Source organism: Lolium perenne, chromosome 3 (genome assembly GCF_019359855.2).
Source record: "Lolium perenne isolate Kyuss_39 chromosome 3, Kyuss_2.0, whole genome shotgun sequence".
Lineage (NCBI taxonomy): Eukaryota > Viridiplantae > Streptophyta > Magnoliopsida > Poales > Poaceae > Lolium > Lolium perenne.
Window position 1 is genome coordinate 113,805,804 of NC_067246.2, and position 26,309 is coordinate 113,832,112.

Consider the following 26,309-nt stretch of genomic DNA (forward strand, 5'->3'; position numbering starts at 1 on the left):
TTTATTCTGAGCTAGTCCATGTGACTATGCAATTTGTAAGGTTTTATTGTACCCTCTGGATCAACGATGTAGTAATCTGATACTATTGCAATGATTACTATATTTTGTAATGTGTGTGCTATCAGTGATCCCGGGAATAGCACTATACACACGTATCTTGCCTTTATTAAAAGGTAGGGTGCTACACAAGAGCTTAAACATGAGCACAACAATTGCCAAGTATCACATTATTCAAGATATCACACCAATTTCTACATGTAGCATTTCCGTTTCCAACCATATAACAATTAACGAAGCAGTTTCAACCTTCGCCATGAAAATTAAAAACTAAGAACACATGTGTTCATATGAACCAGCGGAGCGTGTCTCTCTCCCACACAATCATTTATTCAAACAAAAACAAAAACAAGAAACAGACAGACGCTCCAAGTAAAGTACATAAGATGTGACCGAATAAAAATATAGTTTCAAGAGAAGGAACCTGATAATTTGTCGATGAAGAAGGGGATGCCTTGGGCATCCCCAAGCTTAGACGCTTGAGTCTTCTTGAAATATGCAGGGATGAACCACCGGGGCATCCCCAAGCTTAGACTTTTCACTCTTCTTGATCGTAGTATATCATCCTCCTCTCTTGACCCTTGAAAACTTCCTTCACACCAAACTTCTCATAAATTTCATTAGAGGGGTTAGTACATAATCAAAAACTCACATGTTCAGAGGTGACACAATCATTCTTAACACTTCTGGACATTGCTCAAAGCTACTGGAAGGTAATGGAACAAAGAAATCCACCCAACACAGCGAAAGAAGCAATGCGAAATAAAAGGCAGAATCTGTCAAAACAGAACAGTCCGTAAAGACTAATTTTTAATAAATACTTCCGTTGCTCAGATCAGAAAACTCAAAACTAATGAAAGTTGCGTACATATCTGAGGAACACGCACATAAATTGGCATATTTTTCTGATTTTTCTATAGAGAAAAGAGCCCAGATTCGTGACAGATAGAAATCTGTTTCTGCGCAGAAATCCAAATCTAGTATCAACCTTCGATTAGAGGCTTCACTTGGCACAACAAAACACAAAACTAAGATAAGGAGAGGTTGATACAGTAGTAAACAACTTCCAAGACACAAATATAAAACAAAATACTGTAGCAAAATAACACATGGGTTATCTCCCAAGAAGTTCTTTCTTTATAGCCATTAAGATGGGCTCAGCAGTTTTAATGATCCACTCGCAGGAAATAGTATTCGAAGCAAAAGAGAGCTTCAAGAGGCAAATTCAAAGCAAATTTAAGTCTAACATGCTTCCTATGAAGAGGAATCTTATACACAAATGAATTCATGAAGAACAAAGTGACAAGCATAAGAGGATAAAACACGAGTAACTTCAAGATTCTCAACACAAAGAGGGGAAACTTAATATTATTAAGATGCATACAACCATATTTCCCTCTCTCATAATAACTTTCAGTAGCATCATTGATGAAATCCACAATATACCCATCACTTAAAACATTCTTATCATGGTTCATATGAATAGAAGTATCATTAAGTTTGGCATAAGAAGAGTTATTCTCATTAATAGTAATTGGAGCAAGATTATTATCAAGAATTTGAACATGGTAAACAAGTTGCATATTAAAAGAATTATTTTTGGTAATCCAACCATGACTATGACAAGTTTCATAAGGGTAGTTATAACCTATATCATAGCATTCTTTATAATAATCATCAAAGATCGGAGGCACAGTGTCATCATAAGAAATAGAATAGTTATCTTTCACAGTCGGTTTATCTATGACCATACCATCGTTGTTATTAGAAGGAGATGTATCAAACACATAATGATCAGTAGCAAAAGGATTTTCAAACACCTATTCCCCAAGCTTAGAGCTTTCTATATCATTATGGGAGGAAGCATGGATAGCACTGACACTATGGCAATTATTATCATAATCATTTTCAGAATTAGTTTCCCAGAGATTTGCAATATCAAAAGTAGTGTGCTCATTCAAATCATGATCTCTAATGTATGTAAAGGGCATAGGAAGATCATCATATTTAGATTCATTATCACAATAATCATTAGGAGCAACATACTTACGGTTACTTAGCGTTATCTCATTCACGCGGGGATACGCCGTTACCTCTTTCTTTTTATTCTCCTTCTTCTTCCTCTTCTTCTTCTTCGTTCCCTTCTTCTTCTTCTTCTCTTCCTTCTCCTCATTTCCTTCTTTAGGAGGAAGAGGCTTGAAGGGTGGCTTGTCCGCATAATCTGATTTACTTTTAGAAACAATAGAAGAAACTTGGGAGGATTCCTCCTTTTCATTAATTAGTTCAAAACACATGGCGGTCCTATCATATTTTGGCAAGGTGTCATCTTCTAAAATATTTTGTATGTAAGTATTTGTATGGCTATTATCAATGCAATAAGAAAAACACCCATGCAGGACATCATCAATATCAAGATCACTCATATGTATCAAAGAGATTTTTCTCGACAGTTCTTCACACCCCAAAAATAAAGTAAGTTCATCATGCTGATTAGGAGTAATTTCATCATCACAATACAAATTTGCAGCACTCATTGGGTTCAAATTATCATTGGAGGAGCATTGAAAATTAAAATGACCCACTTCATGGCAAACTTCACAAATAAAAGGATAGAGGGCACAAACTTTTTTACCAAGATCATCTAGAGCCCTAAGCCACTTTCTAGTTTTTTCATTAATATGATGGATGCAATATTCATCTTTGACTTGATTAATTCCACAAGGTCTATGCATTCCACAAAAATTAACATGCTTATAGGAAATAGCATTCTTAGGAGTTTGAGCATGCTTATTGCAATAATTAACAACAGTTTCATTCTTCATGCAAGCCTCTTTAAAAGGTTCATGATACTTATCAAAATTCTTTTTAGGCAATTCAAAATGAGAAGCAAAGGCTTTATAAAGATTTACAGTAACTTGAGAGTCAAGACCATAAGTAGCACTCATATTTCGAAATTTATCGGTATCCATAAAAGCTTCAATGCATTCATAATCATAATTTATACCTGACTCTTTACCTTCATTGTTCTCCCATCCTTCAGCGTTGTCCTCAATCCGATCAAGAAGATCCCATCTAGCTTCAATCTCCTTGCTTGTGAAAGATCCTTCCGAACAGGCATCCAGATAGTCCTTGTGTTGCCCTGAAAGTCTCGCATAAAAATTGTTAACAATAACATTACGGGGGAGCTCATGAATGGGACATTTGAGAATTAGTGACTTCAATCTCCCCCACGCTTGAGAAATACTCTCTCCATCACGAGGATAAAAGTTATAAATATAATTCCTATCAGTATGCACTTCATGAGGAGGATAAAATTTAGAATAAAAGAGAGATGCAATTTCCTCCCAACCAAGAGAATGACTATTCTCCAACAATTTATACCAATGCGCCGCTTTACCAGACAGCGAAACAGAGAATAGCTTCTTCCTCACTTCATCCATAGAGATACCTGCACACTTGAATAACTCGCATAATTCATGCAAAAACAGTAAATGATCTTTAGGATGGACAGTTCCATCCCCTTTATAGTGGTTATCCATAACACGTTCAATAATTTTCATAGGTATTTTATACGGAATACTTTCAGCAGGTGGATTTAAAATATCAGAAGCATCATTAGAGTTATCGCATATGGGAGATAAAGCATTATCAGAGCAAAATATTTCTTCCAAAACTGAGGAGCAAAAAAGATTATTTTTACATAAACTAGCTTCCCCAAGCTTAGACTTATCCATAGCATTAGCAGTAATTGCGTTCATACTAATAACATCGCTACTAGCATGCAAATAAGGTTCCATAGGTTTTTTAATTTTCGCATCAAACAATTCTAAATCAGGAAAAAGATTAAAAAGCTCACCAATTTTTTTGTTGTTTTCCATTATGCCTAACTAGTGTAAACAAGAAACAAAAAGTTGCAATTGCAGGATCTAAAGGAAATAGCTTCGAGCACAAACACAATGGCGCCAGAAAAGTACTGTTACCTGGAACCGGAGTATGAGTGCCTTTTACCTTTCCTCCCCGGCAACGGCGCCAGAAAATAGCTTGATGTCTACGGGAGCTTCTATTCTTGTAGACAGTGTTGGGCCTCCAAGAGCAGAGGTTTGTAGAACAGCAGCAAGTTTCCCTTAAGTGGATCACCCAAGGTTTATCGATCTCAGGGAGGAAGAGGTCAAAGATATCCCTCTCAAGCAACCCTGCAACCACAAAGCAAGAAGTCTCTTGTGTCCCCAACACACCTAATACAATAGGTGCACTAGTTCGGCGAAGAGATAGTGAGATACAAGTAATATGGATGAGTATGAGTGATAATAGCAATCTGAATAAAATATGGCAGCGAGTAAACATTCAACAAAACAGTAAACAAACGGAGATTCGATGTTTGGAAGCAAGGCCCAGGGATCCTGCTTTCACTAGTGGACACTCTCAACAATGATCACATAATAGGACTACTCTACACCCTCTTGTTGGATGATGAACACCATTATGTAGGATTACACGAACCCTCAATGCTGGAGTTAACAAGCTCCACAATATTCAATGTTCATATTTAAATAACCTTAGAGTGCAAGATAGATCAACGCCACCAAACCAAGTACTAACATAGCATGCACACCGTAACCTTCACACTATGAAAGGAGGAATAGATCGCATCAAAACCATCATAGTAATAGTTAACTTCATAATCTACAAGAGATCACAATCATAGCATAAACCAAGTACTTCATGATGCACACACTGCCAACATTACATCATGGAGGAGGAATAGACTACTTTAATAACATCACTAGAGTAGCACATAGATGATATTCAACTAGATCACATAGAGAGAGAGATGAACCACATAGCTACAGCGGAGCCCTCAGCCCCGGGGGTGAATTACTCCCTCCTCATCATGGAGGCAGCGATGGCGGTGAAGATGGCGGTGGAGACGGTGGTGGAGACGGCTCCGGGGGCAATTCCCCGTCCCGGCAGGGTGCCGGAACAGCGACTTCTGTCCCCCGAATTGGACTTTCGCGATGACGGCGGCTCTGGATGGTTTTCTCTGTTTCCGTTGAACTTGTCGATGTTTTTAGGTCAGGGACGAATATATAGGCGGAGAGGCGGCGCAAGGAGGCGGCTGGGGCCCCCACACCATAGGCTGGCGCGCCCAGGGGGCCACCCGCGCCGCCTTATGGTGTGGGCCCCCTGCTGCAAAACATGTTGGTATTGTCATAAAACAAGCATGGAACATCAGAAATTATAGATACGTTGGAGACGTATCAATGTTCCATGAAAATAAGTGAACATAAATTCTTCTGACCTACTATATGGAATACTTGTTCACCATAGATCAAACGTAATATGCTCATACTAATTATTTGCCTCACATACTTTTTTTACTACAGGTCATAGCAGAGCATCTTTCAGTAAAAGAGGCCACGTGGAGTTAATAACCTTGATATAAGGTGGATGCACATGGAGTCAAGCGTGAGGAGGAATACTATTATATTGAATTCTTGATCTGTGCTATATTTTCTGGTAGTTGTTGTGCTTTCAATAAGCATGTATGACCTTGCATCCTTATATGGTTTCAGTGAGAGAAATATACTGAAGGTCTCAATAGATTGTATTTATGCTTGGTTCATTGGTAGGAAATAGCTTACGACATTTTTTCAGTTCTGCTTTGCCATAAGGAGGTCAAGTAGCTTCCTCTGGCCCTCCACCTCTCCCAAGTCCAAGAGAGTCGTATCCACGTACCAGCACCAGCAGCCCATCAGGTTTTTGCTTGTTCTTCCAGTCGTTAAGAAATTACATATGACGGTTGCTTTTCATTGAGCTATGGTGCTTGGGTATTGTTTATGTCTTTATGAAGAGAAATAAGAGAAATCTGAATTTAGGTTGGGTATAGGAGAGTGGATAAATGGAGGTCGAGCTACATGTAGCTCTTTATTTTCAAAAAATCTAAAATCATATTTTAAAGTTTCAAAAAAATATGAAAAAAAATCCTAGGTGTGGCCAATGATGGAATCTATAAACATGCAAAATCTCAATATAAATTCTTAGTACTTTAGGCTACACAAAAATGACAAATATGTGTATATGAGAATAGTGAATAGTGCACATTTCAAAACTATAAAACCTGTCAGATTTTATCATTTTTGTGTAGTCTAAAATACAAAGAATTTTACATTGAGATTTTCCACGTTTGTAAATTTCATCATTGTCTACATCCAGGATTTTTTTTTCATATTTTTTCAAAACTTAAACTATGATTCTGAATTTAAAAAATAAAAGGCTACATGTAGCTCGGCCTCCGTTTGCAGTTTTTGTTGGGTATAGGGTCTATTGCTTGTGGGGCTTAACATGATATATAAAGCCAGAGCTTAAATACTAATCTTGGCATACGATAAATATTACTACCTATGAAATCAGAGATTATTCAGCTTTCGTATCTTACATATTGCATTCAACGTTGTCTAGGAAAAAAAGGTATTAGCATTACGCCTAGCACACGCTCCAATTTGCATTAAAAGAACTTCCAGTAATCAAGTTGTGTTCCCTGATGCTTTTTTATCATGCGAACCTCATTCTTTACCAAAATTCACATTAACCATGTAGAGCGGCTGGCAACGGCGCCTGGCGGGGAGAGTCCTTGCACGCAATCACCTAGAGAAGGCCATGCAACGCTATCTCACTCGGCACCCACAAGTTTAATTCTGGTGATTTTTTCCCAGGTGCTCAGATTGATTGTTGGTGCACGGTTCATTTGTTTTCATGTACAGTTGGTACTAGGGATATACCGAGATGGCAATCAAAAGGAAGAGAACACGGGATCTTTTAGTGTGATTTGACATGTACTTCTCTGCGTTGGGTAGAATTATTGCACACTTTTTTCTTCTTCCCCTCTTATTAGGGTTGCCACTCAATTCAAGAATTAGGTAACTCAGGAAGATTTGGTAGTTTTTGACCGACTTGGAATAAGTATGCCAAATGTTTAGTTGTAGACCTACTATCTCATATCTTCTCAAATATTATTTCTTTGTTGATCTGGTATAGCTATAAGATTATATATTTTACATACAAGAGATACATGCCATTCGAATTTGGTATACTTCCGAACAAGAGATATATGCCATTTGACTTTTTTTAAATATATTTTCAATGCCTTAAACCTTTTTCTTCCGCTTTGAAGTAATTCACTGCAAAGTGCATCACTTTAGCTAGAACACCCAATCGTTTGTACTTGTGCTAAATCGCTTCCAATATGGTAATAAAAGAACAAAAATAATAGCATGCTAAATACACTTAATATCAGGCTGCTTATTGGGTGTTGTTTCATCACACATTAGGGCAGTCAGTTAGATGACATAATTGCACGGGGAGAAACTACATGTTGTAAAAATCACTTGCCTTCAGTGCCCTTTTTTATATTCAATAAATATCAACATGTAGCAAGCCGTGCCTTGCCCCGTCTTGCAATTCTGCCCCTCCTTAGACATTGCCTTCTTGTTCTTCTGCTGACTTCGCATGAACTTCTCCCACTCTTGCTTCACGCAATGTCGGTATTACGCATGTGCTCAACATTGTTGTCTCGCCATTCGGGGACTTCGTCGAGCTTCGTTTGCTCGTGCTCCACCCATGGTACATCGGTCGGGCTAGGATGGAGGAGCTGAGGAGAGATATCCAGGAAACTAAGGCGATGATGCAGGTGGTCACTGTAAAAGAGGAAAAGGAAATACTAACAATTCATGTTTGTATGTTATCTCATAGCAACTCTAAATTCATGGGCCCTGGAAATTACAGAATCGACTAAGATTTACCAGAGTTGGACAAAATATTAGTACATAAGGGCCAGTGACATGTTGAAGTAGGAGGACTATAGGAGTATGTAGTGGTGTTGTTGGAGTGAGTTGACTATTGAAGTAAAATGACGATATGAAAAAAATATTTGATACCCCATGCATGGCAGCACATAGACATTTAATTATGAATATAAAGGTGTTGTTTGGACATGCCACTCAATATCAAGTTTGAAAAAAGTATAGCTCCAATTATATCTGTGTTTGCAGCACCTACGTTTTATGAGATAATAATACATCAAAAAACAGAGGTTGTTGAATTGATAGTTATCACAGCCTAGAACACATGTGTGGGACTTACCGCTGAAGGGTAACAAGAAGACCTAGAACTTGAAACCATGCAGATGCACAACAATGTTGTCTTGTTATTGCGTTCGGTATTATCATGTTTTAGTATATTATGATATCTCTTATTTGTTTCGAATTTTTATAGTAATTATGAATTATATATGTGCATTGAGAAATAAAATTTAAAAACGCGTAGTAACGCACGGGCATTTGTACTAGTAGTTAAAAAAGAAGAAACATGTTCCCCCTTCCCCATACTTTCGTCGTTCTTTTGGTCGTTCACCGTCACCCACTTCGCAGACCTTCGTCCGAGTATCTGGGTCATGTCTCATGGTTATGGTTCGCACAAAAAGGGCCGCCAAACCTGTGCTGCACTGAATAAAAGGAAACCAGATTAAATAAAATATGACACCAAAATCTGAATAAAAGGAAACCAGAAATCTGAATAAAAGGAAACCAGAATAAAAAGGAAATCTGATTAAAATCACACTGAGCTCAACATATATACTCTGAAGTTTCGTAAGCGAAATAAAACCTGGCGCCTAAAAGATAAATCGAGAGTTGTATATAAATCACAAATGTATACAAGGGACATGTATGCATACCCGTTACAAGCTTGGATTGTAATGCCAATTGTTTCGACACTCCCATTGAGAAGATTTATCCTGGGAATAAAAGAAAACCAGAATAAAAAAAGGAAATCTGAATAAAAGGAAACCTGATTAAAATCACATTAATCACTTGCCACGGGAAGCTGTCACCATCTTAGGTAGGTTATCTGCGATCTAATGCGCCCCTGATATGCGCCCAGGATTCAATCAAAGTCAAGACCTGCGCGAGACCTATTTATCCTGGAACTAATCGTTCACCTGGGACGAACTTCATACTACCCAATGACCATGCCAACGCCACTACAATTTAGCCTCAGACGCGCCTGTTCGAAGAGGATAATGGCCCGGTCAACCGGACGCCCAACCGGATTCCCCTCGGTCCTGACCGAGCGTCGTACCGGGGGCCAACCGGATGGAGACTTGCGACATTTCCGGTTGGCGCCCGGTCGACCGGCCCCACGACTGGACCACCCGGTCACAGGCCCGGTCTGACCGGCCCCAGGACCGGATCCGACGGGAATGACCCACCAAACTCCCTAAGTTATCCACTTATGTACCTTTTCGCCTTGCTGGCCATGTAGACCTATATAAGCAACCTGGACCCCTCCTTTAACCCTTAGACTTGAATTGAGCTTAAACACTACTTTGAGCTTTGTCTCCCTAGGGTTAGCATCCCTTTGTAATCAAGGCATCCTTGTTGTTGATTTGGATATTGTTGAGTGAGATTCTAGTACAAGCTACTCTCTCTCCCTCACCAATCTCTTCTTCTCCAACACCAATCTCTCACCAGGAATTCTGCCGCGGGCCTCTTCCGGGTGATTCTATTGGCGTGGTCCATCGAGCCACGGGGGTAAGTATCGGGTGTATCGGGTTGGTGTGCGTGCGTGAGTACCGGCGTTCTTCGTGTTCCTCGCGTTCTCCCACCTCTTCCCTTAGATTTTGGGGTCAAATCGCGAGATCGGGCCAAACCCTAGATCTCAGATCACATCAACATGCTAGAATGTAGTAAGGCGACACAGATGTATGAGAAACGAAAAAAGAATGCAGTAGTAATTTTTTTACAACACAAGAATGATAAAAAAAAGGTCACCACATCGCATCTCGCTGATTATTCTTTTCTAAAAATATGGCCCTCCCAAGGTAAAGAAAATAAAAAGGTAAATGCTATAACTTATGGCATACAAAGAGGAGAATGCACAATTTCATGAAGCATACTATCTGGAAAGAGCTCCAGAATTATTGAACTGACTCGTTTTTCATTACAGAATGTACATAATTCCATACCGTCCTATCACATGACAATGACATAACCATTTTGTACATTGAGACCAGGGTTGACACACCAAGGTAAAGAAAATTGTTCAGAGACTTAAGTGGGGATCAAAATACGAAAGCATGGTAGAAATAACATACTGTAATTGGTAACGTCACAATCTAACAATAATTTTGGAGCACATGAAAATAGGTCAGGCTTCACTCACCTGAATATTAGGGTGCCTTTGCAAACAATTTTTTTTCAAATACCCTGAATGCAAACAGTAAATCGATTAGATGGAGCAAGAGCAGAACTGTTGTATTCATGAATGTGGTTTATTTGTTCAGATTTTTCCGCTGCAGTCTCTGTTCATAGTATGAAACTGCTCCATTATGAATCTGAGCTCTTTTGTTTATCATTTGATTATTTTCTTGATCTCGAAACATGTACTAAGACCCACGACGAGATCATTGTGGTTCCACAAATGAACAAAAAACATGTTTTTTCTCATATCCTAACTTTGCGCAGATTTTTTTGGGTTTGTTGGAGAATCGAAGGTGAGAGAGGAAGATGGGTAAGGAGAGAGACTTGTGGGTCTGGTCCACAAGAGAGGACAACAAAGTTTTTCACAGCCAACTAACACCGTTTGACACGTGTCAAGCAGAGAAGGGGTGCTCACGTATCCCCCTCATCACCAGGTTTTATTCGTAACTAAGTATATAAAGCCGTGAGTCAAACCGTTGCTTTACCAAGCATGCGCTTACTGTAACAAAAAAGGGCTTTCGAGCAAGTCGAAACACATATTGAAAGTCATCCAAGTGCCTGCTGTCAGTGGTGCTTATATTGTGCATGAATTGCTTTTAAAATATTATTAACATAAGTGGAAATGCAAAGTGAACTATTTTCTTATAACATTACAAAATTCAAATGCATCATTGCCCCAGGGAAACTATCATTGGAGACTGCGATCTCTGATATGTAATTGGTCCCAGACAGAAGTTGCTGCCTCTATGGTCAAGGAACCAGGAATAATTATGTATGCATAAAGCATAGCATCTTTTCCTCCCCCAGGTAGCATTTTTTTCACCACTACCCAATATCAATTTCGTGGTATTGATATCAAATAGGAGGCAATTCATCGTATGGACAAATATATAGAACAAAAGTGAAGTTTACCAACAACTAAATATGCAGCTCTTTCCATCCATGCTTCACCAAAAAAAATTAGATGATAAAGAAATTACTAATCGTGCCTGCACCAAGCCCATGTAGGGCTCCTTTGATTTGAAGGATAGGAAAAACATAGGAATAGGGAAGGTATAAGATTGGAATGGCATGTCTACTTGAATCCTATAGGAAGATGAAGTTTGTTTGATTGTAGCAAAGGAATTTTTCCATGAGATATGGGCTAATGCTTTTTTCCTATAGGAATTACACTACAAGATTCCTATAGGAATTTTTCCTATAGGCTATGTTCCTATGAATCAAACAACATGTATAGGAAACTTTCCCATAGGAACTAAATCCTACACAATTCCTATGCAAATCCTTTGAATCAAAGGAGCCCGTAATCTCCTTTCTTCATCATACAGGTTGCATTCGCAACAACACTTATCTGCCCAAATGAAGCAAAGGTAGCAGTCAGACATTCATGAACATCAATATCAATCTGCAAATTTAAGCTAAAGATCCCATGTAGAACCACAGGATGCCTACGGAACACAATGCAATTCTCTTTTTTTGATAAAATTATCCCATGTACAACTTTGCGTACAGCGTGAAGAGAGACTCAGCATATTAACAACCATTCCTTACTACCTTGTATTCTTGTTCCATTTTCTCCCTCAAAAGGCAGTCAGAGAAGGCCTGAACAAGCAATGTTACGAAAAGGAGGTGTTCAAAAGTGGCCTGCCTTTTCCTCCTCACTCGGACGATCCCTCTCATTTGCTAACCTTTTTCTACCAAGCAGGATTTGGAACGAAACAAAAAGGTATCAGGAATCTTGAAACCTCAAACTCATCGAACCTAAAGAACCTTTCTTTTCCCTTAAAAACCTCAAATCTACCATAAGAAACCGGTGTTCTGTAGGAGTGGGAGGGGAGTCGCCGACGGTGGAGAAGAGATGGTCGGCGAGCTAGACATTGGGGTATAGATAGAGTTTTTTTTGAGGTGTGGGGAATAGAGAGAGTGGGAGAGAGTGAAACGGTCGGTGAATCTCATGTCGTTTTTTCCCTCCTTAAATGGTCTTTAATCTGTAGATGGGTTGTGGACTGAAACTAATTTAGCCCGATTCTGGTGTGATTTTTGTTTTTCACATCCACATTAACTATATTGTGTTGAAAAATTGGAAGCACACATGTATAAATATAATTCACATTCACGTAGACAGAAAATAAAACTAATTTGTTTTCAAAAGTATTAAGATATTTTCTTACAATGAATTTCGACAATAAAGAAATTAATGTCACTGGGTTCTATCGGCATTCATATAATAATATTTACAAAGAGTGTTAGAACAAAGATATTTTTACGCCACTTAGTTGAAGAGAAGTTGAATTAGATGTAACTTCAATCATCTAGCTGCACCGTCCTCTCATGTTTTTGTCTCTACCTTGACAATGCACCGGCATTTGTACTAGTGCAGTATAATGCATAGAACTGCTCCTCCCTCATCGGTCGCCCACGTCTCGCTCGCGACCGTGGTCGTTGACGCGGCAATCCTCTCCCGTCGACGGCAATCGCATCCTCATTGGCCAGGTGATCCCCACGCCAAGGCCAACCGCTCCACATCACTCGTCACCATCCTTGTGTTTAAATTTGGATGAGTTTGAGGAGATAGGGTTGTACTGGACCAAACACCTTCAATTAGTAAAGGGAGAGTTTTGCAAAGAAAGTAAAAGTCCAAAATACAACAAGTCTTTGTTCTCCCAGCATCAAGTTGCTTATGCGCCCGCTAAAACCTAAAGCTTCGGTTCACGTTTGATATTCTCTAGAATGACCAGAGGGGGAGCTTGTTTGTGCTGAATGACAGGAACATTTTTTTCGTTCCAAATATCCCATAACACAAGAAAGGCGATGGATGCGAAATCTTTGCGTTTCATCACGATCTCCCACCAATTGTGGATTGAAAGCGTTGGCCAAGCATGAGGGCCGATGAAGTAAAGGCCAAACCAATCCTTAATGAGATCCCAAAGCCAAATGCTGAACCAGCAATCGACAAAGAGCGAACAGATAAACTCAAGGGAAAAGATAACAAAATTTCAAGCATAAGAACGGTTAACAGTACGTCGTAACCAAGGATCAACGCTGCAATTAAGGAGCAATAAAATCACTGAAGAGCATCATTTCACTGCAATAGTTTCAAATGATCAACGGAAGCACCACAGTTCACCACGGTCAGACTACTCTGAGCATCAGTGTTCCATCCTAGAAGCGATAAACTAAGCGATCGATGCCGTTCCAGTATCCTAGCATCATCTGACAGACCAAAAAACGACATGTTAAGCGTTTGAGTCAAGAGCTCCGCGGCCACAAAAACATGCATGCCACTACTATCTCATCCCATGCGACCATTCCATAACTTCAGTTCAGCACTAATTTCACCTGGATCAAAGGAAATTTGGGGCATACCCAAAATTAGTACTGCAGTTGCAAGAAGCTGGATGCGAGAGCAAGAAGGCATAGGTGATGTGAGGAATTGAGCTCACCTAGCTAAGAGGCAGTTAAGAATAAACACATCGTGCTTCATGCTCCTCGAATTGACCTCACATTGAAGGTCTCCCTGCACAACATGGAATGGCCCTCACCTTGAAGGTCTCCCTGCACAGCATGGAATGGCCCTCCAGGGGGTAAATCCCATGAGGTGCTTTGTCTCTTTCAGTCAAGATGGGGTCATTAGACCAGTCAAGCATCCCTTGAAAGACAATCGGTATTAGTCAAAAACAAATGGCCATTCGACATGTCTGGATATATTGTAGATCAAAATATGAGTACTTTTAACGTAGCATTACTATTTGGATGACACAAACTGAGATGTATGTCTTGCTACCAGCGGTAAGTAAATCCAAACAAAACACAATTACATATATCTGAAAAAAGTATTATTGATGGTCTAGTTCCAAAGCTACTTTTGGCACAACTAAAATCTTACATACATGTACCAATCAATCAAGCATCGTACTAATAAGAATCAACATCTACTAGCAGATGCTAGCTATTAACATCAAGGCACACAACATTGTACAGAGCATACAATCAGCCTCTAGGCCATGCTTTTAAGAAGAACAACATATATATTTTACTAGTGTACAAACCATCAACTATGTCAGTTAGGTGAATTACTGAATAGCTAGCCTAAGATGCTAAGACAGGCAATATTAGTCAAAAATACGTGAGCCACTGGACATATCAGGACATAATTAATGTAGATCAAGCATATGAGTACTTTAATGTAGAATTGCTATTTAGATGCACCAACTGAGGTATATATCATGCTAGCAATGGAAAGTAATTTCAAAGAAAACATGGATTAACACAGCCTCTCTAAGGTCTTGCTCAAGCACAGCAAAATATAAACTTCAGATCTGTAATCACTAACCACCAAAAAAAATCATGTTTTACTTGTGATGAACTGTCAGCTATATGTGTCAATTATAGAGGCTAAGATAATGAATCTCTGCATTTACCCACTTAACACATGGTTGGACAGATTATTCACTTAGCATGCTTGTGCAGACATATGCAGATAGAATGCAGTTAGCTAAGTTCCCAAGCTTGTAATTTGGTTCTTGTGCAGACATGTACACTACTCGCATAGCAACTGAACGCCAGTAGTGGTGTAGTACAAGCCTAGAGCACGGAGAATGAGATGAGGATATAAACCTGAGGGAAGTGGGTGCGGAAGCTTCCAAGCACGAACGAAGCGGCTGGCGACCTTGCACCTGGGCGGCGCAACCAGATGGTAGACCTTGCAGTCGACAACCTTGCGGGCAGGCACGTCGACGGCGAAGATGTGTTCCTCCAGGAAGAAGTAGACGATGTCGGGGTCGTCGGGATGGATGAGTGCGAGCGCGGGGATGTCGACGGGCAGCCCGGTGGCCTTGTAGGTGTCGTCGGCCCAGATGTCTCCAAAGCTCACCTGGTGCTCCAGCGTCCACTCCGTGGCGTCCGGGCCGGGCAGCGTCCAGACGGTGATGTCGGGAGTGCCGCCGATGATAGGGCCCATGTACATGGTGTCGACGAACCTGAGCTTGCCGGCGCTGACCCCGACGCAACGGTAGATGTCGGCCACGCCCCATGCTTCCCTGCAGCCGAGCACCCTGTCCGGCGGGAAGGGCACGAAGCGGAGGACCGGGTGGTCGGCGAAGGGGTCGCTGGTGATGACGCCCCACTCGAGGTCGACCCACCAGAGGCGCCCGTGGAGCGAGAGCACGTTGATGGGCGCCAAGTGGCGGGGCGGGAGCGGGTAGTGGACGGGCTTGCTGACCCACCTCCCCGTCTCGGACGAGAAGCAGAGGAGCGTGGCCTTGTCGCTGCCGATGAGGGGCCGCAGCTCGGCGACCATGTAGCCGGCGGGGGAGGCGATGAGGCCGAGGAGGGCCTGGTGCATGATGGCGTCGTCGGGGTCGGGGAGCTGGAACGCGGAGGCGGAGTCGGCGGCGGGGTCGAGCACGAAGTAGCGCGGGAGCGAGTTGTGCCAGGTGACGGACTTGAAGTAGCCGTCGGGGCCTAGGGTGGCCTCGCGGGTCCAGGGGCGGCCCAGGGTGGCCTGGAGGAGGAGGAGGCCGGAGGGGTCGGCGGCGAGGATGAAGGGGAAGTGCTGCGGCGTGACGGGCTCCGGGAAGACGCGCGGGGAGACGGTGAGGATGGAGACGCGCGGGGGCGGCGTGAGCGCGAGGGAGACGTCGGCGCCATCGGCGGCGGCGACCCGCGGGATGCTGCCCAGGATGGCCCAGGACGAGGCCGAGGCCGCCGTCTGGGTCTGGGCCCGCGACGGAGCGGAGAGCGGCGATCGGGTGGGTCGCTGGCGCAGGGAGGCGGGTAGGGCGGCGGCCCTCGCCGCGAGCAAGCGGACTTGGCGCAACGCCATTGCGGTGCGGTGGAGGCGGAGGCGAGGCAGGAAAAGATGGAGGAGAGGTGGCGAGGCGAGGTGCGCAGGGCGGCGGAGTCAAAGAAAGCAGCATGCTACTGGTATAAGTAGCATGCCTTGTGTGTGGGTGTGGCATAATTTGGTCAGTCAAATGTCTTGAGCTGGCTTAGTATTTTAAGGATATTTCCTATTTCACATTTGATTCACTAGGGAGAGCGTTTTCAAATGTTCTAGCAAATATATATTGCGGTTTAAGCAATTTTATGCCTGTTGGATACTTCCAAAGCAGTTTCACATATTTTGTTTTTTGATCTATAACAAACCAAACCCTCAGTTTCTCACCTATATTAGAACTGGTAAATATTTTTAGGGCATTTTACTTTTTTCATTTGTTTGACATATGGGTGTATTGCAAACAGCATCACATGGATTTTTGAAATTTCGGGAAATTTTGAGCTTGCCCTACTTTTTTTTAGATTTTCTAGATGTATAGGACCTTTTTTTCAGATTGAACGCATTTCACGCTTTCACATTTAATGTTATTTATTTCTATGAGAATTATATTGGCATGTTTTCGAATGTATGTATCCATACATTTACAATATATTTTCTTGTAACTTGAAATAATACGTTCTTCCTTTTTTATGAAATTACCACCTCGGCTCCATATATATCATCGTGGTATGGACTGTTTGTTACGAAATTTCTGGTACGACCACTCACATGGGCTATAGTGTCTTAAAAATGTGTTATACCAGATGGTTTCTATAAATGTGTAAAATTATGTTAAAAATATGGTGTATTTTAGGCTACACAAAATATAACAAAGTCGCTTTAAGTACACATTAAAAAATCCCTTTTGCGAATTATTAAAAAATCATTTTTTTAGAGAGAGTACAAAATATACATGCATACTACAGACATCTGTGTACTTGGATTTTTTTTTTCTAAACTTCTGAAATAGTGAAGTTAAGATTTTGAAGTTTTCAAAGAAAAATCAGACTCCCTGAGCTCGAGCTGTTACTTACCTCTGATATTTTTCAAGATTTTGATTTACTGGTTCACTAGGGTGTCAAGTGGGATTTCACCTAAGTTTCACTTGTATTACATTTTGTTTTTTGTAGTGTAAATTTTGACATAAAATTTTAAACTACAAAAGGTAAAATACACTAAAAGTGAGATCCCACTTGGATCCCACCTTGACACCCTATGGTTCACCAACGGGACAACCTTATGAACATGCTACATTTACCCTAGCTACCTTTGCTGTAAGATCAATTAGTGGACTGACGATGTTGAAAATTTCTGTCTCACCACGCAGGCCGCATGCCGGCTGTGCCGCGTAGACCGTTTCTCGCCTGTCAGCCGGCGTCAATCCATATGGCATCACTGTGACCTTATTAACAATAAAGTACGCGCGCCTCCAAATGGTTAATCCTGGATTTGGTTACGACCTGCTTAAGTAGTTCCCTTATTATGCAACCCGCTCCATGTAGTTAAGCTGTTCTCGCGATCGATTTGACGATGTCCACGTCGGGCCACAGCTCCGGCGACTCAACCCAAATCGCGTTGGCCGTTGCTGCTCCCGTCGTCTTGGCCTTGATCGTCGTGCTGTTCTGGACCCACCGCCGTGCCGCCCGCGCGCGCCGTCGGGAATTGGCGGAGCGCCGACGTCGCGCGTCCGCCTCGGCCAGTCTGCAGGCGGCGTTGGCGGTCCTGCGGATGCAGGCGCCGCCCCCGCCAATGCGCACTAGGTATCGTGACGGGACGTCGTCGGGCTCCTCCGTCCCGCGCGGCGGGACTCGGGAGCCGGCGGTGGCCACGGAGGAGCTGCTGGTGTGCACGTACCTGAGGGCCGACGGGTGGCGGGAGGCGACGTGCCCGGTGTGCCTGTCGGAGATGGAGGACGGCGAGACCGTCAGGGTGCTGCCGGTGTGCATGCACTACTTCCACGACGCCTGCGTCGGCGAGTGGCTGCGGGAGAACGATACCTGCCCGCTCTGCCGCGGGCCGCCTTCTGCAGGAACCGATCCTGCCGCGGCCGTGTGATATTGACAAGTCGACCTTTTTTTGATACAAGGGCAATGGCCGGCGATCAAATTTTGTTTCGACTGTTCATGTTAACATACTGTATTTGGTAGTACTGGGTGTTGATAATCCTTGAGAAATGAAGGCAGCGGTCAAGCAGCACTGCAACAGGCTCTCCCTGATTTTTTTTCTTAAACGACGGCAAAAACATTGCCCTATTCAATTATCAGGCTTCCTTCACTATACCCCCCTCTGCAAAACTTATCTTGGGTAACAGGGTTATTAGTCAATTAATTAATTTTGAAATTAGAGTTGACCTTACTATGCCCATGTCTAAAGCCAGTACACCCACTTATGGGTATCTCTAGTAGTTAAAAACTTAAAAAGGACGAAGTTCCTTATTCTGCCTCAACCAGCAATACGTCAAACTTTTGGTCGTCTTCGTCGTCCCGCAAACCGCGCCGTTCTTCAGATCTGGCGAGATCTGTTTCTCGACGTGTCACTGGCGTTTGTCGTTGTCCACGATGGCGCTGGGGGCCGGGGCGAGGTGGTTCTTCTGGAGCGAATATGTTGGTCCGGAGGTGGTGGATATGCCGTTCTTCTCCGACTTCGTCGATGGGAGGCGGCGTATCTTGGTCCAAGACAGCACGGGGACGTCCCCCGGTCGACGTGCCACAGCGACATGTGCCTCGCTGCTTACAGCAGGCCTGTTCATCGACTCACAAAGCCTCGTTGGCAATGGTGCTCTTTTGGATCTTGCAATGGTGGAGGCTCGGCGTCTCTTCTTGCGTTCGTCTCGGCGGCGTTGGAATTGGACGGCGGCCGCGGGCTCCGGTGGTTGCAGGAAACCCTAGGGATCGTTTTGTATTTCTCGATCTTTTAGGATTTTATCTGCAAATTCAGGATAATCATTTTATCCCGGTTTGTCTTTTAGTTTCCACATGTGTTGCTTCATGTAACTTGATTTTCGATTAATGAAATATGTGGTTGCTCTCAAAAAAAAAAAACCGCGCCTCGCAAATTGATGCTTCCTTCGTCAATCCGGTGAAAACATAATGTTCTGCTCCCCTTCGTCAACCCGTGAAAACCGCACATCCAAATCTCCCACGGGATCCTCGCCTTTAGCTCAGCATGCCCGTGCATGAAGCACGATCGCATGGCAGCAGGTCCACGGAGCCGTACCCGCAGAACACATCCACCCCTCCAGGCCACCGACCCACCATGTGTGGTGCGTCCTGTCCCCTCGATCTTCCCACCGCCTCCTGCTCCGTCTGCGGCCGGGAGGAGCTGCTAGGCGGGCGTTCTCGCGCGGAGCAGTAGCAAGGGCTTGCATCTGACGCCGGCTGATGGAAGGCGGCGGTGTGGAGGTGCTCGGGCGAGCGCCCAGGGCTTGCCCGCCTAGATCTGGGAGAGATCGAGGGGGATTTGGTGGTTAAAAGTTTGCAAGCTCAATGCGACATTAAAAAAACCAGAGATGCGAGTTCATCAAGTTCAGTGCCAAACTTTGCAAATTGCAATGCAGTGGAACAAGTTCTGGTCTTTCAAGTTGCCAGGTAAGGTACGCGTTTTTCTATGTTGATTAAAAGTTTGCCACTCATTTAAATATTACGATGAAACATGTGGAGTTGGATACTGGATGCCCAATGTTGTCTCAGGCTAAATGCTTTCAAAATTGCAAAGTTGGTTAAGCAGGTCAACCTGGAAGATGTGCGGCTGAAACTAACTGAATTCCCTACATGCAAAAAAAAAAACTAACTGAATTTCCTAATCCTATGGCTATTTTCGAGCATATTTAGACACTAAGTGGGCTTTGTCATCCGGTGTGACCAAGGTGTGTTTTTGGCAGGGTCTGCTGGCAAGCATGATTACACCTCCATGCTGAAGCAATCAACGGTAAGGTGTTGAAAATTTTGGAGTTCACATGGTTGTATTCAAGTCGACCTCTCAGATTTTGGTGTTCTTTTCTGTGAACCAAGAAGCTCATCCTTTAATTTGAATCTTTTGACTTGTTATTTTTTCGGACAAACTGTAATACAATTGCTCATGCTTTTGCCGAGTTCGGCAAAAGGGCGAGCTTGCCTATTGTACGTGGATTGAGCATGGGCTGGACTTCTTATTCGGTCTGGTTTCTAGCGACCTTGCGAAGCTAGAAGTAATGGGAAACATCACCATCGTTCGAGAAAAAAGGCATGTTATTGTGGTTAGGGTTAGGGTTAGGGTACTTTTCGAAGGGGGGTTGTAGCCCAATTTCGCTTCCAAGGCCCTCCGCCCCTCAACCATACTACCGGTATTCAGTCTAACTGCAACACGTTAGATATATTGCAAGCTAATACTAAATTATAGTGTTTGGGCTCGAAGACATACTTTATCTTTGACTGCAAAAATAATGCACTAACTTGATGGGAGCAATTGCATTGTCCAACTTTTTCTTAATTAATTAGTTTACAACTGGTTGAATTTGTTGGAGAAGGTTGGATGTGTTCGGCATGTCAGTAGAGACCTAAATTCAGTTAGTCACATCTTAGCTAGGCTTGGTTGCACGTCGGAGTGTATCGTAGTCTGGATCCGTGATGGTTACATGTTTTTTTTTGTGTGTACATGCATGTTTAGGTCAAACAACCTGCTCGGCTGCTCGTGTTTTGCCATACAACAGTTCACATGGTATAGATCAGCACTTTGGATAGTAGTCGCTGCAGCAATGAATGATGCCCTGATCTGCACTGGACTTGCGTGGAGATGACCCACATCATAGCAATGAGCTGTTGGATGGCGGCCTAGAAGGACTTGCGTGTCCGAGTGCTTGCTTTTCTTGGATATATCGATGGATGACCGGTTAGGCAAAGGGCATGTCCATCGAATTAGAGTACTTCTGAAGAATGCTTCAGGCGAAATTGTGATACTCGTCGTTGTCGTGGCTTCGTTTTGCCGGAGCTGCAGATTCCTGATCCAAGTGGAGCTGAGCCCACACCTCCTACCAGCAATACGTCGTGGACGCCAGGATTTGTTACTCGAGGATAGTTGAAGAAATACAACAGAAACTCCCTCTCCGTGGAGTGATATTCCCTATCTTTGCAATTACACTGACACTCCCTGTAGGATCATACTTCTTTTCGGTGGCCGGTGCAAGTTGATCGAAAATATGAGACTGAATTCAGAAGGTGCTCAATATGGAGAAATCAAGTGTTCCAATCAGAGAAGGCTATCAGTTGATACATCAAAATTCAGGGGGCTTGCGGGGGACACTTCAACTGGCTGTGGAGAATTATTTTCCTGCTTTGTTGATTGTTTTTGTATCAAACTGGGATCTTTCTCTAACCATCATGACACTGATACCAATTATCAAGCCCAATGGATGGATGGAGACGAAATTTATCTGGGGATTTTGTGCAGATGCAAAGGTACGGTAGAAGCCATGAAAATGCACAATTGTTTCATTTGCTAATCCATTGCCCAATTTTTATATTGATCAAACTTAGATACATACAAGTAGTTGTGTAAGCAGGGAGTTATGGATTCTCTGTTATGATTTTATATGATGTACGAGGAGGCAAGTCCGGTGGCAGTGCACTTATTTTCTAGAGTAATAAAAACATCTCTCTTCAATTTCAGTTAATTTAGAACGACAACTGTAGCAAAACATTTAAAAAAAAACTGCTCTAATTGTTTACAATATTTTAGAGCAAACGGTACAAAGGACATGCAAATTAGCTATGTGAAGGTGTATATATACATACCCTATGGACGATACAGAGGACAGATCAAGCAAGGTGGCGACCAACGAGGAAGCCGCGGCTGTCGGCGCTGGCGTCCATAGCTGGATACATTGGGGCTGCTTAGGATCCGGTCGGACATGGATGCTCCCTTCTAGGTGCCTTGCCCGACGAATAAAGTGGCGGATAATGGCAGCAATTGCCGCCACCGAACGAAGACCCGAACCATGAGGGCCGGTGTTGTCATACCCGGCAACGACTCGCACCGCATTGGGGGTTTTCAGATCGAGCCATTGTCGGTGGACATGGTGGCGCGCCAGATTGGCTCTGTTACGGTCAGGTTGCCGAGATGCGCCTTCTCTAGGTTGACTTGCCTCCCGGCGTCGTTGGCAGAGACGCGGGTTACACGGTGGCCACATCGTGCGCGAGCTCGATTGGAAGTGACGGGGACGACCAGCACCGGAGAGAAGCTAGCCGAGGGGAGGGAAAAGATCAATGCACGAGCATGGCATGGTCAGCGTCGACAGATCTTCCGTCCGAAGTTGCCTATGTGAGTCGACGGATCGTGCGATCGTGCCTCATCTCTGGTTCATTCCGCTGGTCACTTTGGCTGATTTGTTTGGACTTCTCCCTGTCACAAATGTGGAAATTGAGCTTCGCTGACCGCATGAGTTCGAGTGGTCAGCTCCTGCATAAAGATCCATCAGAAATTTCCCGTAGGTATAAGGTTAACTTCGTGCTGCTGAATGTGTACGTGCTTTGCTTTTTTGTTATTGATTACATATGAGTGTGTGCACTTTTTTACATGTACTTCGTGCTGCTGAAATTGCGGCGCCTACTTCTACATTTGTTTCACCGTGTCGGCTTATTTTCTTAGGAATTTACGACGGATATTGAGAATGTGCTCTGTCATCATAGCCGAGCATTTAAGAGTACCGTGGCAGCCCCAAAGTCGTTCTGGTATGTGGACCAAGAGGCAGAGGTCTTCAGGGAAGAATAGAATGACATACGGGTAGCAAATGTTTGATGATTCGTATTAAGTCTTATTTTTGTCCCTTTAAATCATGGAAGTTATTATTTTTAGACTGAAATTATGGTGTATTATGTTGGCCAGGAGACCGAAATTGCCAAAGCTTTTGAAACAGAGGGTGTAGAATCTAAGTAAACCCTTCCCTTTTTATTTCTATACTAGCTAGATTGCACCTCTTATATCTGCCCTCTTGGTGATTCTTATTTTTGTTCTACTACTAGACTAAAAATGCAAAGTCTGGTTGTACTTATTATAACAGGATATTTGTCTAGCCTAATTTTCTTGAACACAGCCCCTAATTAGCATCCTACTCACTGATTTTTTTTTTCTGATACATAATTGAAGATTATTGTTTGTGCATGTTTGATGTCTACGGGAGCTTCTATTCTTGTAGACAGTGTTGGGCCTCCAAGAGAAGAGGTTTGTAGAACAGCAGCAAGTTTCCCTTAAGTGGATCACCCAAGGTTTATCGATCTCAGGGAGGAAGAGGTCAAAGATATCCCTCTCAAGCAACCCTGCAACCACAAAGCAAGAAGTCTCTTGTGTCCCCAACACACCTAATACAATAGGTGCACTAGTTCGGCGAAGAGATAGTGAGAAACAAGTAATATGGATGAGTATGAGTGATAATAGCAATCTGAGTAAAATATGGCAGCGAGTAAACATTCAACAAAACAGTAAACAAACGGAGATTCGATGTTTGGAAGCAAGGCCCAGGGATCCTGCTTTCATTAGTGGACACTCTCAACAATGATCACATAATAGGACTACTCTACACCCTCTTGTTGGATGATGAACACCATTGTGTAGGATTACACGAACCCTCAATGCCGGAGTTAACAAGCTCCACAATATTCAATGTTCATATTTAAATAACCTTAGAGTGCAAGATAGATCAACGCCACCAAACCAAGTACTAACATAGCATGCACACCGTAACCTTCACACTATGAAAGGAGGAATAGATCGCATCAAAACCATCATAGTAATAGTTAACTTCATAATCTACAAGAGATCGATCACAATCATAGCATAAACCAAGTAATTCATGATGCACACACTGCCAACATTACATCATGGAGGAGGAATAGACTACTTTAATAACATCACTAGAGTAGCACATAGATGATATTCAACTAGATCACATAGAGAGAGAGATGAACCACATAGCTACAGCGGAGCCCTCAGCCCCGGGGGTGAATTACTCCCTCCTCATCATGGAGGCAGCGATGGCGGTGAAGATGGCGGTGGAGACGGTGTGATGGCGTGTAACTCACACGTTCGTTGGGAACCCCAAGAGGAAGGTATGATGCGCACAGCAGCAAGTTTTCCCTCAGAAAGAAACCAAGGTTTATCGAACCAGGAGGAGCCAAGAAGCACGTTGAAGGTTGATGGCGGCGGGATGTAGTGCGGCGCAACACCAGGGATTCCGGCGCCAACGTGGAACCTGCACAACACAACCAAAGTACTTTGCCCCAACGAAACAGTGAGGTTGTCAATCTCACCGGCTTGCTGTAACAAAGGATTAACCGTATTGTGTGGAAGATGATTGTTTGCAGAAAACAGTAGAACACTATTGCCGTAGATTGTATTTCAGTAAAGAGAATTGGACCGGGGTCCACAGTTCACTAGAGGTGTCTCTCCCATAAGACAAACAGCATGTTGGGTGAACAAATTACAGTTGGGCAATTGACAAATAAAGAGAGCATGACCATGCACATACATATCATGATGAGTATAGTGAGATTTAATTGGGCATTACGACAAAGTACATAGACCGCCATCCAACTGCATCTATGCCTAAAAAGTCCACCTTCAGGTTATCATCCGAACCCCCTCCAGTATTAAGTTGCAAAGTGATGTCTACGTTCCCCCTCCTTTCCTGTAGACAGTGTTGGGCCTCCAAGAGCAGAGGTTTGTAGAACAGCAGCAAGTTTTCCCTTAAGTGGATCACCCAAGGTTTATCGAACTCAGGGAGGAAGAGGTCAAAGATATCCCTCTCATGCAACCCTGCAACCACAAAGCAAGAAGTCTCTTGTGTCCCCAACACACCAAACAGGTGCACTAGTTCGGCGAAGAGATAGTGAAATACAGGTGGTATGAATATATAGGAGCAGTAGTAACGGTGCCAGAAAATAGCTTGCTGGCGTGTAGTTGATGGTGGTAGTATTGCAGCAGTAGTAACACAGTAAACAGTAAACAAGCAGTAGTAACGCAGCAGTAGTAAACAAGTAGCAATAGCAGTATCTAGGAACAAGGCCTAGGGATTACACTTTCACTAGTGGACACTCTCAACATTGATCACATAACAGAACAGATAAATGCATACTCTACACTTTTGTTGGATGATGAACACATTGCGTAGGATTACACGAACCCTCAATGCCGGAGTTAACAAGCTCCACAATAATGCTCATGTTTAAGTAACCTTATAGTGTAAGATAGATCAATAGACTAAACCAAGTACTAACATAGCATGCACACTGTCACCTTCATGCATATGTAGGAGGAATAGATCACATCAATATTATCATAGCAATAGTTAACTTCGCAATCTACAAGAGATCATGATCATAGCATAAACCAAGTACTAACACGGTGCACACACTGTCACCTTTACACACGTGCAGGAGGAATAGAACTACTTTAATAACTTTGCTAGAGTAGCACATAGATAAATTGTGATACAAACTCATATGAATCTCAATCATGTAAAGCAGCTCATGAGATCATTGTATTGAGGTACATGGGAGAGAGATGAACCACATAGCTACAGCGAAGCCCTCAGCCTCAGGGGTGAATTACTCCCTCCTCATCATGGGGGCAGCGATGGCGGTGAAGATGGCGGTGAAGACGGCGGTGGAGATGGCTCCGGGGGCAATTCCCCGTCCGGCAGGGTGCCGGAACAGAGAGTTCTGTCCCCCGAATTGGAGTTTCGCGATGGCGGCGGCGCCCCTGGAGTCTTTCTGGAGTTTCGTCAATTGGTACGGTGTTTTTAGGTCGAAAGGGGTTTTATAGGCGAAGAGGCGGCGCAGGGGGGTGCCTGGGGGCTCCACACCCTAGGCCGGCGCGGCCTAGGCCTGGCCCGCGCCGCCATGTGGTGTGGTGGCCCCCTGGCCCCTCTCCGACTCTTCTTCGGTGTTCTGGAGCCTTCCGGAGAAAATAGGAGGTTTGGCGTTGATTTCGTCCAATTCCGAGAATATTGCCCGAACAGCCTTTCTGGAACCAAAAACAGCAGAAACAGAACTGCACTGTGGCATCTTGTTAATAGGTTAGTTCCGGAAAACGCATAAAAATGATATAAAGTGTGAACAAAACATGTTGGTATTGTCATAAAACAAGCATGGAACATCGGAAATTATAGATACGTTGGAGACGTATCAGCATCCCCAAGCTTAGTTCCT

The 26,309-nt window shown here is 43.2% G+C and overlaps 1 protein-coding gene and 2 long non-coding RNA genes across 11 annotated transcripts in view; 2 read left to right on the plus strand and 1 right to left on the minus strand.

The window, feature by feature from the left end:
• LOC127342228 (uncharacterized) overlaps positions 1-7,037 on the plus strand; it is a 43,533-nt gene extending 36,496 nt beyond the window's left edge. For all 8 annotated transcript variants that reach the window (XR_007876406.1, XR_007876407.1, XR_007876405.1 and 5 more), the window contains 2 exons: positions 5,442-5,813; positions 6,655-7,037. This is a non-coding gene — a long non-coding RNA (uncharacterized lncRNA). The remainder of the gene's footprint in view (positions 1-5,441; positions 5,814-6,654) is intronic.
• Positions 7,038-13,361: 6,324 nt separating this feature from the next.
• Positions 13,362-16,138, minus strand: LOC127323726 (uncharacterized). Its single transcript, XM_071826956.1, has 3 exons — positions 14,931-16,138; positions 13,757-13,962; positions 13,362-13,652 (listed from the first exon to the last, which is right to left on the minus strand). The coding sequence occupies exons 1-2, from the start codon at positions 16,135-16,137 to the stop codon at positions 13,814-13,816; spliced, it is 1,356 nt and encodes a 451-aa protein (XP_071683057.1). The 5' UTR covers position 16,138; the 3' UTR covers positions 13,362-13,652; positions 13,757-13,813.
• Positions 16,139-19,175: 3,037 nt separating this feature from the next.
• LOC139838467 (uncharacterized) overlaps positions 19,176-26,309 on the plus strand; it is a 32,623-nt gene continuing 25,489 nt past the window's right edge. The window contains exons 1-3 of one of the 2 annotated variants that reach the window (XR_011755268.1): positions 19,176-19,718; positions 20,012-20,452; positions 20,776-21,563. This is a non-coding gene — a long non-coding RNA (uncharacterized lncRNA). Of the gene's footprint in view, positions 19,724-20,011; positions 20,453-20,775; positions 21,564-26,309 lie in introns of both variants that reach the window. The other variant, XR_011755269.1, reaches the window with a different exon arrangement.